At 41.3% G+C, this 15,262-nt stretch overlaps 1 protein-coding gene across 1 annotated transcript; it reads right to left on the bottom strand.

Moving 5' to 3' along the window:
• Window positions 1-2,040: 2,040 nt before the first annotated feature.
• RIC3 (RIC3 acetylcholine receptor chaperone) lies at window positions 2,041-13,549 on the bottom strand. Its single transcript, XM_009890957.1, has 5 exons — window positions 13,334-13,549; window positions 11,975-12,053; window positions 9,738-9,831; window positions 3,815-3,960; window positions 2,041-2,706 (listed from the first exon to the last, which is right to left on the bottom strand). Exons 1-5 carry the CDS (start codon window positions 13,529-13,531, stop codon window positions 2,216-2,218), a joined length of 1,008 nt encoding a protein of 335 aa, XP_009889259.1. The 5' UTR covers window positions 13,532-13,549; the 3' UTR covers window positions 2,041-2,215.
• Window positions 13,550-15,262: the final 1,713 nt, after the last annotated feature.

The raw sequence follows: 15,262 nt of genomic DNA, 5'->3' as shown, positions 1-15,262 counted from the left end.
CCCCAGGGACCTCTGTGTCCATCCTGGCACAGCAGCCTGGTGGAAGCCAGGTCATTTCATCCCCTTTCCTTGGGGCTCAGAGGGAATGGGAGGGGGTGGAGGATGGGAAAGGACTAATACAACCCGTGGCAATCAACACAATAATTGTTGATGCCAGGAGATGGAACAGGTGAGCCTGCAGGATGGCCAGGCGCAGAGGCTGGGCCTCACAGGTATGGCCGGGTGTGGAGGCTTGGCCGATGGTAGGGCACTGGCCAGGTGCTCCTGCAACACTGTGTTGACAGCGTCATGGAGGGAAGCCCCGGCATGGTGTCGTGGTACCATGCTGGAGGTGGATCCACTTCCATTGGCTCTTCTTGATCTTCAGGTGAATTCACCTCCATGGACTCCACATCATCAGCCAAATAAGCGATGGCCATTGCTACCATGTGGCTGATGATGCCCCTCTCTGACACTGCCTCCTCTTCTTCCACCTCCTGCAGCTGCCTCTCTGCCTTCCCATACAAATGTGGGCAACTGTTTGTCTTGCTGCTGTGGGACCCCTTTCTTCCAATCATTCTTGGAACTGGAGGGCCTTGAAGCTCAGTGAGTTGTGGGCCAGCTGCTGGGATCCCTGTATTTATAGGGTCCGGAACAAACAGCAGTGAGATAGCTCGTGACATCAGGAGGCCACTGCGATGGGGATGCATGTGGCCAAATATGGCTGTTCTGGGAGTTGAGGGGCCTGCGGCCTGAAAGATGGCCCCATGTGCAAGAAGGAGGAGGGTTGGGGGGGACTGAGGGCCCCTTTCCTGGGGATCGTTCTGCTGTGCCATTCTGCTGTCCCTTGGGCACAGAGACTGCCCTCCACCTCCCCTCGTGTGCCTGGGCTCTGGCCCCCTCCTCATCTTGTGCCTTGGCTCCTCCGGATGAGATGGCAGCAAGGGTGTCCCAGGAGGGTCAGGGGTCTTCAGTAACCCCCCACTGACCTGGCTCCCTGCAAGTGTTGCAGCCCCCCGTGCCCAACAGTGGCTGAGAGGGGGTGAAGCATCCAGACATCCCACTGGCGGGAAAGGGAGGCGCAGCCGACCTGCGCAAGGTCTCCCAGCACTCCATAAAAGACTTGCTGATTGCCAAGTGTTGCGTGGGGCCCTTCTTCCCAGTCTCCTGGCTGTGCCCTTGCAGTGTGGGGAGATGCCATCTCCTCTGCACGGAGCCCCCAGGGAGAGGGCAGGAGAGGGCCTGGCGTGCTCTGGGCCTCTGTGCCAGCACCACATGAGGAGTCTGTTGGAGGCCACCAAGGGAGGTCTTTGGGGCCTAGAGGTGGGGGGGTTCTTTTCAGTCTGAGGTTCACCCTCGTTCTATTCTCTACTTTTATGGACAAACTTTCTTGCTGCCTTTTTTTTTTTTTTTTTAAAATCCCCGGGGATATTTTTCATGTTCTTCTCTAACACAAAGTATGGTCCGATTCCTGCACTCATCTGGGAATTTCATCAAGGCGTTTTACCATGGCTATGGCAAAGACAAAGAACAATTCACAATGCCTCAGTCTTGCTCCTCACGCTGTTCCTGGAACATAACATAAATTAGGCTACTGGTCCTGCAGCATGGAATAAGCTGGGAAACAGGCTGTGGGTTGGGGTAGCATATGAATTTTGTGGATTGTAGTGACAACAGTTTCTTAGGCGTACAGCAGCAATGACACGGTTGAGAAAGAGTCACATGTGTGACTATGGTCTGTTCTGCTGATCAGTTAACATTCAGGTAAGAGAAAGAAGCCATACTTAGTCCTCCAGCTTCCTGGTAATCTCATAAATATATATGCATTTGATTAATTTTCATAACTGGTAGCACACAAACAGGTATTTTTTAAAAAGTCAGAAAAAACATTTGGTTAACTCTGGGATGACAACCGGTAAAGATCAGGACTGTTTGTTCAGAATCAGAAAGAATCACAAATATCTGAATAGAATAATTGGCTCCAAGATGCCAGTCTCCGAAAAGCAAGGACAAAGCGCTGTTGGCAATGTCATGATAAGCCATGACAAGACTGCATGAAAGAGGGCATTGGCTTCCAGTTCAGGTAGATGACGCGACTGCTTGTTACCATAGGAATTAAATTGGTACAAGGAGATGAACAAAGAGAAGTCTTCATCGGGAACAAAAACCACACAAATGACAGTTTGACAAATGACCTTTGCCTTCACCATCTAGATAACATCCAGTATTGTCTCTCTTACTCAAGTCCTTTTGTGTTGCGCTTTCTCAGTGTGCCAGTTTCATCTGAATCACTGGCTTTTTGCCTTTTCAGTGCTGCATTTTCATTTTCTGACTCCACAGACAGGTCCTCTTGGGTTGACTCTTCTGCTTCACTGCAGCTCTCAGAGTGGAATCCAGCGTTCTCTGCTATGACAGCAGGATCATCATCCTCGTAACAGCAGCAGCACTCCTCAATGCTTTGGCTATCATGAAGGCCCCTCTCCTCTTCACTGATGCCAGTTATCTCATCCTTTTCCTGCATTAAAGCATGACCACCCCTTCCCATGGTGAGATCAGATAGCAGGGTTGCGTTGCACAGATGCTCCTCATCTTCCATGCCCTCCATTCTTTCTGCCAGCTCTTCTGCAGAGGGCTGGCTCAGGTCAGGGTAATCTACAAGGATTGTGTCCTGTTTGCGCTTGAAGCAATCAGAATTATCATAGACAGGATAGGTTTCTTCTGGATAACCTTAGGAATAAAGTGATACACAGCTTGAACTGTTACCAGCATTTAAAAGTAGTACTGACTTCAGTGATGGATGCACAAGTTTGTTAAAACAGTTGTTTTTAGCACTGCCAGTATATGTGTCATCTATTTAATGCCATGTATATGTCACAGTAGTAAATCCATAGCAAAAATGTGCACAACATGACTTTTTGGGAGATGATAAGAAAACTCCACTTATTTTTAGGGAGCCAGGATATCAACGCTGACTTTCAGAAGTGAGTATCTGAGCGTGTCTGAAAGCTATGGGAGCTAACAGGTGAAAATTGTGTCTTAGATCTTTAAATAGATGCTTTTTTTTTTCCTATCTACAGATTGACTGATTCATGTTTTGACGACTTTTGCTATAAACAGCATTATTTATAAAGTTGAAAAAAACAGATATGTCAATGACTTTGTGCATTTCATTTTAGAAAATGCATCATGAACTTGACTTAAGAAAACAGAGCTCCAGGCCACTGTTTATGCTTTATGTTTTGGATCATTTTTGAATGCTTCTTAAAGAGCAAGGAATTAAGTCTGCATTTAAAATTATGACAGTGAGCAGCGCAACTAGGATATCTTAAACACATTTATGTAACAAGTAAACACCAAGGAACAGAAAATAAAATAAAGAATTTTTAAAATACAGATTTCCTGGAGTTGACTTTTACAACATTGGAGCAAACAAAGGATGACTAATCAAAAGAAAAAACTGTAAGTTATCCAAAACATATTGATTCTGATTTCCAAGGGTTTTATAATTTTGCATGAAATCTAGCCCAGCAAAGAAGGGGAGAGATATAAACCTACAGCAGCCAAGACCCAGCAGCAGATGGAGCATATGTGAATATTCATATGCCACTTTTGGCAGCAGATGGTGTAATGTTTACACTAAAGGAAATGCTGGATGCCTCAAAATCTATTTTCTTTCTATTATGGCTGGGAAAACAAACCACCTCTTGCAAAGTTTCGAACACTGACTTCTGAAAAGGAAGGATAAAGTTAAAAAATTTTGAAAGGATCTGGGACTGTAAGTAATCCTTCTTCGATTCTTCTCATTGGGGTAATGGTAAGAAAGGCCCTCGCTTACCTTCCCAGTCCTCCATGTAAGGAGCTTCTTCAGCTTCCTTCTCAGGAGAGATGCCATCTATGAATTTTCCTTCTTTCATAACTCTAGTAATTTCTCGGAGTTGCTGAAGCAACCTTTTTTCCTGGTCTGTTGTAACATTTTGAGTCCTGCTAGAAAATATTAGACACCAGAATTCAATCCATTAATATTACAAACCATTAACAGAGTTTGAACTCAACTGTTTGGTCCGCCTCAGCAGCACAGTCTGAAGAAACCCGGCTGCGGTACGATCACTATTCAACATCTGCATGTGGTCTCCACTGCAACTCAGTATAAAGGTTTATCCATTTATCTAGAAAGCCTGCAAACTGAAACAGGTGAAGGAAGGCAGGTACAGCCAAGGTGAGAGCAAGACGAAAAGTGACACACAAGCAAGAGTTATGGTACAGAAGACACTATGGAAATGTCTGTCTTCCAAAAGAGTGTTAGGTGAGAATTAGAGGGTCATACCTTGTTTGAAGCATTATAAGAAAATGCAGTTCAGAATCTATGCTACATTTAAAACAACTTGTGGGGCTGATCAAAATGGCTCACATGGACATTAGTCTCAAGAGTCTAATGATCCCTAACTATGACCATTAAAGGTATTAAATGTGCAAGGCCTCATTAAGAAATGCCAGTTGGACAGATGATCATGTTCTCATTCAGAGTCAACAATGCTGCCTGGCAGGGGGCAGGGGAGAAGCAAGAAGGGAGATTTAAAAATGAAACGAAGGTGTTACATTTAACTTTAACTTGCCTTTAGAATCAGAGGGAGAGCGGGAGAGGACTGAGATTTTTATCAGATTAAACGTAAACTATAATTTTGACTGATTCTACACTGCTGACTCCAGTAATTACCACTGCTCAGGTAATACAATGACTTGCTGTTGTAACAAAAATGCTTCCAACATATAAGATCATGTAGTCTTTACATGTTATTTTCTCCGGAAAAAAAAAAAAATATATATAGCCCCCTAATAATCTTATGGACAAAAAGAAGTATTTGGAGGGTGGTGATCTGAGCTGTACTAACTCAGTAGGTCAGAGTAAGAAAGAAACAGGCTGTACTTAGGGGTGAAAATGGTTCTGACTGTTGCGCTTGTTTCAAGGGTGGCCCTTGGCATGCGCAGAATGTTGAACTGTAGGTGCTAAGTGAGGTCAGACAGATGATCTCTGGTGATCTCCAGACCATCAGACAGAGAGATAATCTCCAAGATTAGACAGCTGCTCAGTGAATCTTAGGGGTGAGATGGGAAGAGGGGAGCTGGAAATAGATTAATGATTTTGGATTTAAGTGATTAGTATCTATCTAAACCTTGTTTCAGGTACCTGAATTCTCATAAACTTGAAAACTTGCAGCTTCCATCTTCAGTTTTTCCTCTTACTAACTGCTGTGAATACAGAGGCATTTTAATAGGTACTTTGTGCTACTCTACGTATACAGGAATGATGGTAACGCGATAGTTACTCCACTAAAGCCAGCAGAGTGATACTGGTTTAAAGCCAAAGAGATTAGCATCATACTGCTGTTTTGTGCAATGGTGATCAAAGTGCTGACCCTGGGCTAGATTTTGTGCACAGTTGCACACACAGTTGTCTGTAATTGATCTTAGCTCAGAAGCAGGCCCACTGGTTTCATTAGCAGCTACCCAGATTAAACTGTTTGACTGAGATCAGTTCTCTGAGCTTCCCCTGAGGGGCACTTTGCCCCACAGTTTGAAAACCTGATACAATCCCGACACCATATGGAGGTTACACTGAGTCCCCTCAAGTTGCAGTGACCGTTTGTTCTGTAGAACAAGTGAAGGTGTGAGACAGCATCTTCTCTAAAGCCTGGGTTATGCAGATGTAGAATCTGAGACACAAATTAATAGGCACACAAAAGAAATGGTTTCATCAGCTAGCTGCCTTTGACAGAAGCTGTAATAGAACTGTCAAACTAATCCTCCTTTGATAGACAAAAGTGTATGCAATTTTAATATCTACCACCTGGATAAAGACAGAAAAGCCTGTCTGTTTAGCACAATGGGGAGATAATAGGATCAATTAATGCAGCTGCATCACTATGGGATTTCATATAGGAAAATTCCCAATATGCTGGATACTGTCATTAGAAATCACTGTCTTATTGCAACACAAGGTCTCTGTGTGTATTTCAGAATATTCCTCCTCCAGATACCTTGCTTAAAAGACAAATTCCCTTACAGAGAGGGAGAAACCAAAGCCCATGCACTATTTCGACTTCATTTAAAGCCTCTAGGGAGACTTACTGTAAGATGCTGGCAATGTATAAGACATCTGGCTGCCTGCATACAGGAGATTTACCAGAGTATAACATACTTATGAATACTAAGAGGACAACAGGTACAAAAGGTTTACAATGTAAGAAAAGGTCAGTGGTTTTGCTCTGTGTATTTGTAGCTCTAATGCAGCTATTACTTTTCATAGTGGCAATGCTTACATGTTGTCGGGTCCCAAAGTGCTCACTAACAGGTAAAGGAAAGGTTTCTTACTCTTACACTGAGATCAGAACATTTCCTAAATAGCTATCATGACTGCAGTGAAAATCCATAATCTCACATGGTATCTCAGACATGTCAACTGTAATTTTTTGTTTCATGATCTTAAAATAATCACTATTAAAATGCAGCTATAGCCCAACAATGGCACCCTACAGAGTACAGCCTGTCTCTCTCTTCCATATCACATTTGCTCAGTTTATGGTAAAAAGGTAAGTTTTCCAATTGACAGCCTGGTAAACAGGACTTTAAAAACAGGTAATTGAGCTGCACGATTTCTACATCTTACCTAATTACCAGAAACTGAGATTTTTTATTTTTTTTTTTTAAAGACAGTATTGTACAATACTCCCATTGAGAAAAGTATTTACAAGTATTCTTCAATCTAAAGTGGTTTCAAAATACCAAATTTTACAGACAGTGGTGAAAAGAATATGGGTAAGACATCTGTGAGAATGGGTAAGGAAATCTTTTGTACCCATTATATCACTGTCCCAACATTGAAACACTCTGCTAAAAGCCTGGGGAAAAAGCAATATGCATGCTTTTAATGCAGAGAGCCCTATATAACCATCAATCAAGTCTTTTTTCCTGACTCATCAAATGCCCAGTAAGGCTGCTCATCTCCGCTGAGAGATACTGGACTTTTATAGTCTACATTTAGAAACTGGAGATACTGAGGTCCACTTAGTGATAGGATGTAATGATAAAGTACAAAACTGTATAACTTAAATGTACATAACCTCTTGAAAAAAAGAGCTGGAAAGAGTTGTGAATCATTATATCTTTAGATACAGTGTGCTATGCATTTAAGCGTGTGCATTAGGTAACAATTATCTTTCTCCGTCTCAGTTTAGGTTTGGTTATGTTGCTGAGGTCCCAGCCAGGTAGTTCATTCTTCCTCTTGCTTTCTTTACCTTGCTTCTAGTCCTTGCTAATACATGCTAGGCCATATTAAATTATACGTACTTACACTTTTGGAAAGTTTTGTATTTCTGCAAGGGAGTTTCTGTACTTAAGGCTGTAGCAATTCCAACCAGTATGCTGGTTTGGAAGGAAGTCTCCTTGGTTGGTTTGGAGGTTGGTCTTCAAGCCTTATAAAAGACTACCCCATCTGAGAAAACCAGCTAATAATATCAAGAAGTCTTCCACCCTCACTTCACTGAAATGCTTTTGAAAGACAAAGAAATGAGCAGGACAAGCCACAGCAAGAAGACAACATGTACACTTGCTACAGAAGAAAGCAGAATAAAATCACAGAGCACAGGATACATTATTCCTTTGAAACAGGGTTTCTTTCCATGGAACAGCATTATCTGAGAATAAACTGTCCTTCCAAACTCATCCATATTCAAAAGTAATGGATTTTGAAGAAAATATACAAAATTAGGATGCCTTTGGATTCTAAGAATCTTCACCAGAAGAAAGCCAGGAGGAATCCTGGAGTAGTTCAGCTGGGAGGAGAACACTCCTGAAGTATAGTGAGAGGACACGGAGGCACGAGCTCAGACGTCAGCACTATTACAAACACTGTGTGTTATGATGATACATCGGGTTTTGTAATAATGCAAAATACATCCTTTGGTTTGGTTACTAATATTTCACTTGGCAGACTGGGGAGTCGCTTTGCCATACCCAGTGTAATGGGCCACGGTCTCACCTGGGATCTTTCAGCATTAGTTTAAATTTGATACCAGTTATTTTTCTCTGACTTTTCTGTTGTAAGGATTTCTGTTTAACTGCATATTAATAAATGGAGCTCAAGTTATTTTTGCTCTCTTTCTCTTTTCTTTTTATTTAAATCTAGCACCATCCAGATTGAGTAAGTCTAGCACTGTACTCTGTGCTCTAATTACACTTTCTAACCATACATTTTATTTTAAGAAATTCATCCAGTATTACTGAACCTAATGAGTATCACGGTGTAGATTAAGAAAGCTTCGAAGTCTGGGTGTATTTGAAAAACAGCTATTTGCTCCATCTAGAGGTGCTTTCCCCCTTCTCTTTAAAGAGGCTACCTACAAAATTCTTTATTAGATTCAGATTCTGATTTCCCCCGAGACCTTTAGATCTATCTATATAAATAGTTTGGTTGAACAAAGAAGGGAAGTTCTACTAAATAAAGGCTCTGAGCCAATAACACAGAGTGGAACAAATACTGGATCAGACCCTAAACCCATTTCTCAGTAAAAAATATCCTGTCCTGAAAGTCAGCACAATATCTGGGCAGCTCATAAGCCTATTTCTGGCAGCTTAAAGGTATGCATAGAGCATTGCGTTAGCTCTCCAAAACACAGATGAGTAATAGTCAAAATAGTATCCTTCTGTGTCACTAGCGAAACCAGGGAGCTCAGGGGTTCTCCTGCTGGAACCTGGCCTAACACAGGCAAGTTTGGGACCTCATCTTGCTGAGATGACTGCAGCCGCAATGCAGGGCACAGTGCAAAGTGGGCAAAGCTACATGCTCAAAGAGAATGCGGTTTGAAGCATAAATGAACATAACGTGCAAGCTTGGCACAGAATTGTTGCTACAGAATGGGTTAAAACAGGTATTGACCGATCCAGACAAAGTTCACATGCATTACAACCTGAAGAGCGATCTTTCTTGCTTGCAAACATCACCTTAATATTCATGGTATTTAAATTTTCCAACACTACAGTTATGCATTGTCCTAATGATGTGTTATTCCACTCCTTATGAAAAACATAGACTTGTTTCTTTAGACATAGACAGTCTTTCTTTATAATGTAGAATACTGATCTCACATATACAGTAAACATTAATAAACTTTATACATTTTAAAATCCTTGATTTTACAACTTTTTTTTTTTTCTTTTATATTCAGAAGCAAATGCATGGATTTACTGGTTACAGGGTGGAACGAAGTTATGGAATCAGATTATTATACAATTCTGCCCTTAAAGAAATATTTTATGGATATTATAACAGTATTTCTATTTAGAAAAATAAGCCATAGAACTGGAAAAAAAACCCAAATTAAAATAAATGGGTCTCTTAGCAATCACTCAGAATACTACTTTGGTCACATTAAGACAGGTTGGTCTATATATTTCAAATGTAGATGTTTTATTTTCGGTTTACACATACGTGTCATTATTTTCCAAATAACACACTGTACAAAGGGGGAGGGTAGGGATAGTTGCTTTTCTGTTTAAAGAAGGTGAATTTGGAAAAAATGATTTATTGTAAATATAGATACTGAAAAGAGAAAAACTGCAGGACAAAAAATGTAATGTGTAAAATCAAATTTCTACGATGTGAAGAAGTAATAAAACTGCTATTTTAATATAGCAAATGTAAGAAAGTTTAATTTCTAATGAGAGAAGAAACTCTCCTTAAAATGCTGTAATTTGAAACATACCTGTCACAGTTAGGTCCTACTCTGTTGATTAATTTTTCCATAGCTTCTTCTGTCTCCCTCAGTTTTTCCTGGAGTTGAGTGAGCTCATAGTCAGCTGCAAAACAGACAAAATCCCAAGATCTGTCAGTAGGAGCTTCGAAAATATATCCCTGTCCCATTATCACAGATAGCATATGCCGCACTAAACCAAACTGGCTGGGAGGAAACTAAAACATGCAGCTTAAAGAGTTCTACCTACTTTTCCTGGTGTAAGAAGGTGACGATTACTGCCAATGGTAATAAGACACACAGGAAGCACTTTCTTTCAAAGGCCCCCCACCAACCGCCCAATAAGCAGTGAGTGGGCCACTGTAAATGCCCTGGAGATTAAAGTTAGAGAAAAGAAAATACCATATTTTTATTTCTAAGGAAACCATAGTGTTTTACTGTCTACTCCAGAATTAATAGTTTATGGAATTTCCCTGTTAAGTCCTTGGGAACAGAGACAAAAGGTCACTTCAGCATTTTTTAACGAGTCTAAGGTTTGAGAAACCACACCGTCATCAAAGAGCATGAAGTTCATGGGCTTGATGGCATCCAACCCTTCACAGGTGCGCCAGGGTAGGCAGTGAGTGCTAACGGTCTGCCCAGCTTACCGGGATGAACAATAACTAGCCACATCGTGTCTGCCTGGGGAGCAAAGCACAGTATTTCCATGGCTGCACTTTTTTTTTAAAAAAAATGTGTCCATAGTACAATAGTAGACACACATGCATACGTGCAGGAACGCCCATACTGGCTTTAATTTATCTGAAAGTGTTAACAGCAAAGATGCAACAGTATGGACGTCAACAAAAATGCTTGAGTGCCTTGTTTGACTTGTGTAGCTCAAAATCCTATAGCTGTGACTTTGTTGTTCCCAACTGCAGAACAAACTGAAACCAGCCTGCGTTGGTTAAATATTCAGCTGCCACAGGCACACCCATTTAAGCAGCACAAAGGCTCAACAGAACTCCAACATTGTAGGAATGGAGAAAGCCATCCATAAACCTCCTGGTTTTGGGAAGATCTCTATTCTGCAGAGAATGCCATTACTTAATGTATCACTGATGTCATTATTTTGCATGTCTGAGACTTTAAAAATAGGGGAAGGGAAAATGGCAAAGAGAAAGGAAGTGACTCCCTCCGAGTCACTATGTAAGTGGTTTCTAGTCCAGCGAGTTGTCTCCTGCTCTGCTAAAGCTTCCAATGAATGCTTTAGGAATACAAATGAAGAGCTCAAGAAAAAGGCACAATAATTTTCATCACTAGTTCTTTGAGTTATAATGACGGTAAATATTTAACTTACTGCAAAGTTAGTTTCTCTTACCAAGCATTAGAGAAAAAAATACAATTACCGTTGCTAATAAATTACACAAAATTGCCAGGCGCAATGCAGTACAAGTGCACTGAAAATACAATCCATAGCACTGAGTACATTAGGTATTCCTAATATACGCATTAATGTCAAGATAATTACAGCTATGTTAAGAGAATTACCTTACTGCTAGCACTTTCTATAAAGCCCTAAGTACTTTTCTTTCCTATTACAATTTAGCCAGCTAAACATAACACATTTAAACACTGTTATGGTAACTGCTCATCCAATCTTCAATAGTAAGCTTATTAATTTATCTAATAGATGTCTACAAATAGTTGAATCCATCCCACTGATGTTTAGGTAAAACCACAAGAACATTTCAGAATACTATTTGGTTTCTCATCAAAATTAAGCATTGCTAAAAGGGAAGGGAAAAAGTAGGGAAGTGCCTGGTGATGGCCAAGAACTCACAAATTCAAAAAATGAAGGTAGCTTTTAATAATATCTTGATATACTATTACTAGAATATTATGGATTATAGAATAATTATAGATGGACATCCTATTATCCGTTTTTAATCACTAGCTACATAGCTTTTCAGCAAATCCGTACAGTTAATTCAGTGAACCTCATGAAAATCCATTGCTTCCAGGGGGGCTTGAGATCAGGCTACTACCACAGAGTCTCATTAGCTGAATGAGATTAGAAAGTGACGGTGCAGTAATTCACTTTAACTGTTGATCATTCCAACACAGAAGCTTCTGGCTTGTTCTTTACGGGGGTGGAGGGGTGGGGGGAACAGCAGCTTTACAGTCTGCCCAGAACTTGAAGAAACCAGTTGGCCCGTGCCTCTACAGAGTCTACAGCTACACAGATACAACTCAGAAGTCATACTCACTAATTTTCCTCTTCATGTTTCCAGGTGCAGCAGTAGGGCATTTCCGCTCTCCAGCAATAGTTCTTCCCTTGGAAGCCAGCTGATGAGTGAAAAAAGACAACCCTCCTATGAGTTACAGCAATAGTAATATATAAGCCCCAAAGGCAACAGCAAAAAGGATAGAAAACTAAAATATGCCAGAAAGCAACCACAGAAAAGCATGCCCAGCGGCAAAACCAGATAACCATGAAAGATGCCTGGGAGATCTTGTCAGCGGAAAACTGCTAAAAGGCAAGTGGAACAAACGATATTTTTAAGCATAGTGAAAACATAAGTCATCAAAAATAACTTTTTCATTTTAGACTATTTATCTGTTCCAGTCTGATCCTGTAATTCTTCTGTTTATAGGAGGGGAAAAAAAAGTGTGTTGGGTAATGATTGTGAAATAAAGGACAGGTTCTGAAGGAATTGTATGTGACCCCACTTGTCCCTCTTGCAACATCTTCTCCCATTATTCCTCACCAACTTTGTACCTGTAGCAAAGATACTGGCCGGCTCTATACAGAAACTGCAGGCTACCTATTTCTTTCACCTACTCTGTGTTTGATCAGCTTACCCAATTCACCTTGTTCTTGCCTCTTGTCTGTCCAGAGCAGGCTCAACTGTTTGGACACTGCTCAGTCTGAATTCAGCGCCCACTCAAAGGAAAAAACAAGCCCGCTTCTCCCTCCTCCCACACAGCTGACTGTCATCACCTACATGCAAGTCACATCTACATAACAAAAAGCCATGAGAAGTGCAAATCAGGTGTGAAATGCTTGAGGGGAATGCGGGCTGTGCTTTTTAAAGGTAGCCTTCAACCCAGTTCCTCAGCTGGGGTGGTTCCAGCATAGTCAATACAACCTGAAAAACTCCCATTCTCAACCTATGTGGTGCTTTTGTTCCAGAAGGTATGCAATATTTGTACTTCCCCCTCTCCCACCTTAAATGCATAACACAATACGACATATACAGTATACATAATATGTAGTCACACATGATAGAAAAGAACACTATGTGTATATTCAAAATTAATCTAACATTGTTCCAGACATACACATTTCCCGGGAGGGGGGGGAGTTCTTAAAAAAAAATTGTAAGAGGTCAGAGGTCAATACAGGATTTCAACAACCCATCCCTACATTCTTAGCTACAGTCTTTGCAATAGCAAAAACCACAGGATACACCAATCTTTCAACCACTGGTCAAAGATCCAGCATAAATTTTTTTTTTTTTTGAGCAAGGCTGAAATGGAACCTGGTACAGAAAGGGAACTATTGTTTCTGTTTTGCAGGTTTTTTAGTTGTTATATCCCTGACTTTCAATTTATGTTGGTCTTACCTTAAATAAAATGTACAGGATATACAAGAAGATGCCAAATCCATATATAGGGATAATCTGCCCCACAAGACCTCTCCCAGTTCCACCAGCGCTTCCACCACCACCTCCGCCTGCCTTGGCTTTGGCAACTGCTTCAGCAAGGTGAGACCTTGGAAAATGAGGGGCAGCTCGGCTGTCAGGAGTGGCCTGGTAATGCATCCTTGGTGGAAAGCGACCAAGTTTCCCTGAAAAAAAACAAGCCCACATAATGATTATTTTTCTTCTGTTACTTTTTACCCTTTTACGTGCAGCCTAAAACTGCAGGAGGTGCGGCTGACCTCTTTTCTCTACTTTTAAATGCACTACCACTGATGAATAAAGTAACTTGTTGGACTGTAAGTCTGTAAACTCAATCCTCAGTCACTTACTAGAGGCAGTGCTAGGAGTTAGGTATGTACAGTTACTCTCTCGAGAAAAAGCTGATAGAGCAATTAATAGAACATGGAGTTTAACAGCCATATACTTGTCCAAAGACCCTATGAATAAGCATCCCTAACAGGATGAAAACCCAAACTCTTACTTCTGGTTCTCTGCTCAAAAAAACCCCCAACAACGTATCAGTTTTCTGCTGTGAGCCTGATCTTTCAATATTACACAAAGGCATGTGAATGTAGAAAGCACTACCCATCTAGAGTCCTGATACGTAACTGCAGTGTTTGCCCGCTATAGATTTTCAGCTATTACCATAAGAAGTAGTATTTTACCTGATTTTACCAAATGAACAATGAAAGATAAAGAAAAGCAATGGCACCTTAAACTGTTCTCCTTAAAATGTCTTGGGTAAAGCAATGTAAGAGAGGAGATTGAATATAGCTTAGGACAAATGGTCTTCGGCATTTTAGAAGGGAAAAAAGGGTTTCTAGCCTTGGGAGAGGCAGAGATAATTTAAAACAAGAAAGGGGAGTAAGCATAAATGGAGGCATGGATGGTACAGTAAGACTGAAACGGTGCTGTGGACAATTTCATTCAACTGAAAGGCACTAGAATCTCAATAAATCTAAGCTCATGCAGTTACTGTATTTTCTTGCTGCCATCAATTCAACAATTTTGCCATGAAATTCACTGTTTTACTCCTCCGTCTACTTGATATCCTGCTTTCTATCTCTGTACCCAGCCTGGGCTTACCCCTTCACTCCCTGCCACTGTTTGGGACTGAACTGAATTACTCCTCTACTCCGCCACCACGTCTGGTGGTGGGAGGCGATGGATGGAAGCCCCAGAGCCAGGGCAGCAGCTCACCCCCACGCCAGCTGCAGAACTCCCCTCCCTGGCACATGCAGCAGGAACGCGGGCAGCCTGGACACTGGGCACTGGCGCTGGGGCAGGCTGCACGCGCTGGCATAAAGCAAACGAAAACCAGGTTTGAAATAGCGCCACAAATAACTAACTTTACTTCTGAAAGTACCCAGCTGCAAATATTTTTGAGAGAAGCAAGACAAGAGAAAATTAGATTAAATTAAAGTCTGCTCTTGCTAGGAAACACCATCATAGGCAGCTGAATTCCTGAGCACAGAAAATTACAGTAAATACGTATTAGGAAGTTATATCAATAATTCCTGAAGTTCTACTATTAAAACCACATTTTTTCTTTTAGATGATGGGTGCTGTAGGCTTTAGTGAAACCAGCCAGGTATACCACCACAGACCAAAACCACTCTCAGATTAGCTCAGGCTTAACTTCGAGGAAGCTGTTATCACACGCTTTAATTTTAGTGAATTATTCAAAGTCTGTGACAGAAAGCATAGCATCATATTTACAAGAAAGTCCCATTGCTCCCGCAGGAGTGCCTTGTAGCAGTAGGTCACTGGGGAAACAAGTGTGATGTCGTGTAGAGAGCAGTATCACTGAGGCAGGGAAGAAACAGCAGGGTAGATAAACCTGTGCAAAAC

This window comes from Charadrius vociferus, unplaced genomic scaffold (assembly GCF_000708025.1).
Source record: "Charadrius vociferus isolate BGI_N301 unplaced genomic scaffold, ASM70802v2 scaffold248, whole genome shotgun sequence".
Classification (NCBI taxonomy): Eukaryota; Metazoa; Chordata; class Aves; order Charadriiformes; family Charadriidae; genus Charadrius; species Charadrius vociferus.
This window is presented reverse-complemented; position numbering and strand designations above follow the sequence as displayed.

What these genes read in the sequence shown, in the direction of transcription:
- RIC3 (XM_009890957.1), bottom strand. Translation starts at nt 13,531, where the DNA reads ATGCATTACCAGGCCACTCCTGACAGCCGAGCTGCCCCTCATTTTCCA. An exon ending in GTAGGACCTAACTGTGACAG is followed by an intron (nt 3,961 to 9,737) that starts GTATGTTTCAAA and finishes ATTTTCTAGCAG; the next exon opens with GACTCAAAATGTTACAACAG. An exon ending in TTACATGGAGGACTGGGAAG is followed by an intron (nt 2,707 to 3,814) that starts GTAAGCGAGGGC and finishes TTTATTCCTAAG; the next exon opens with GTTATCCAGAAGAAACCTAT.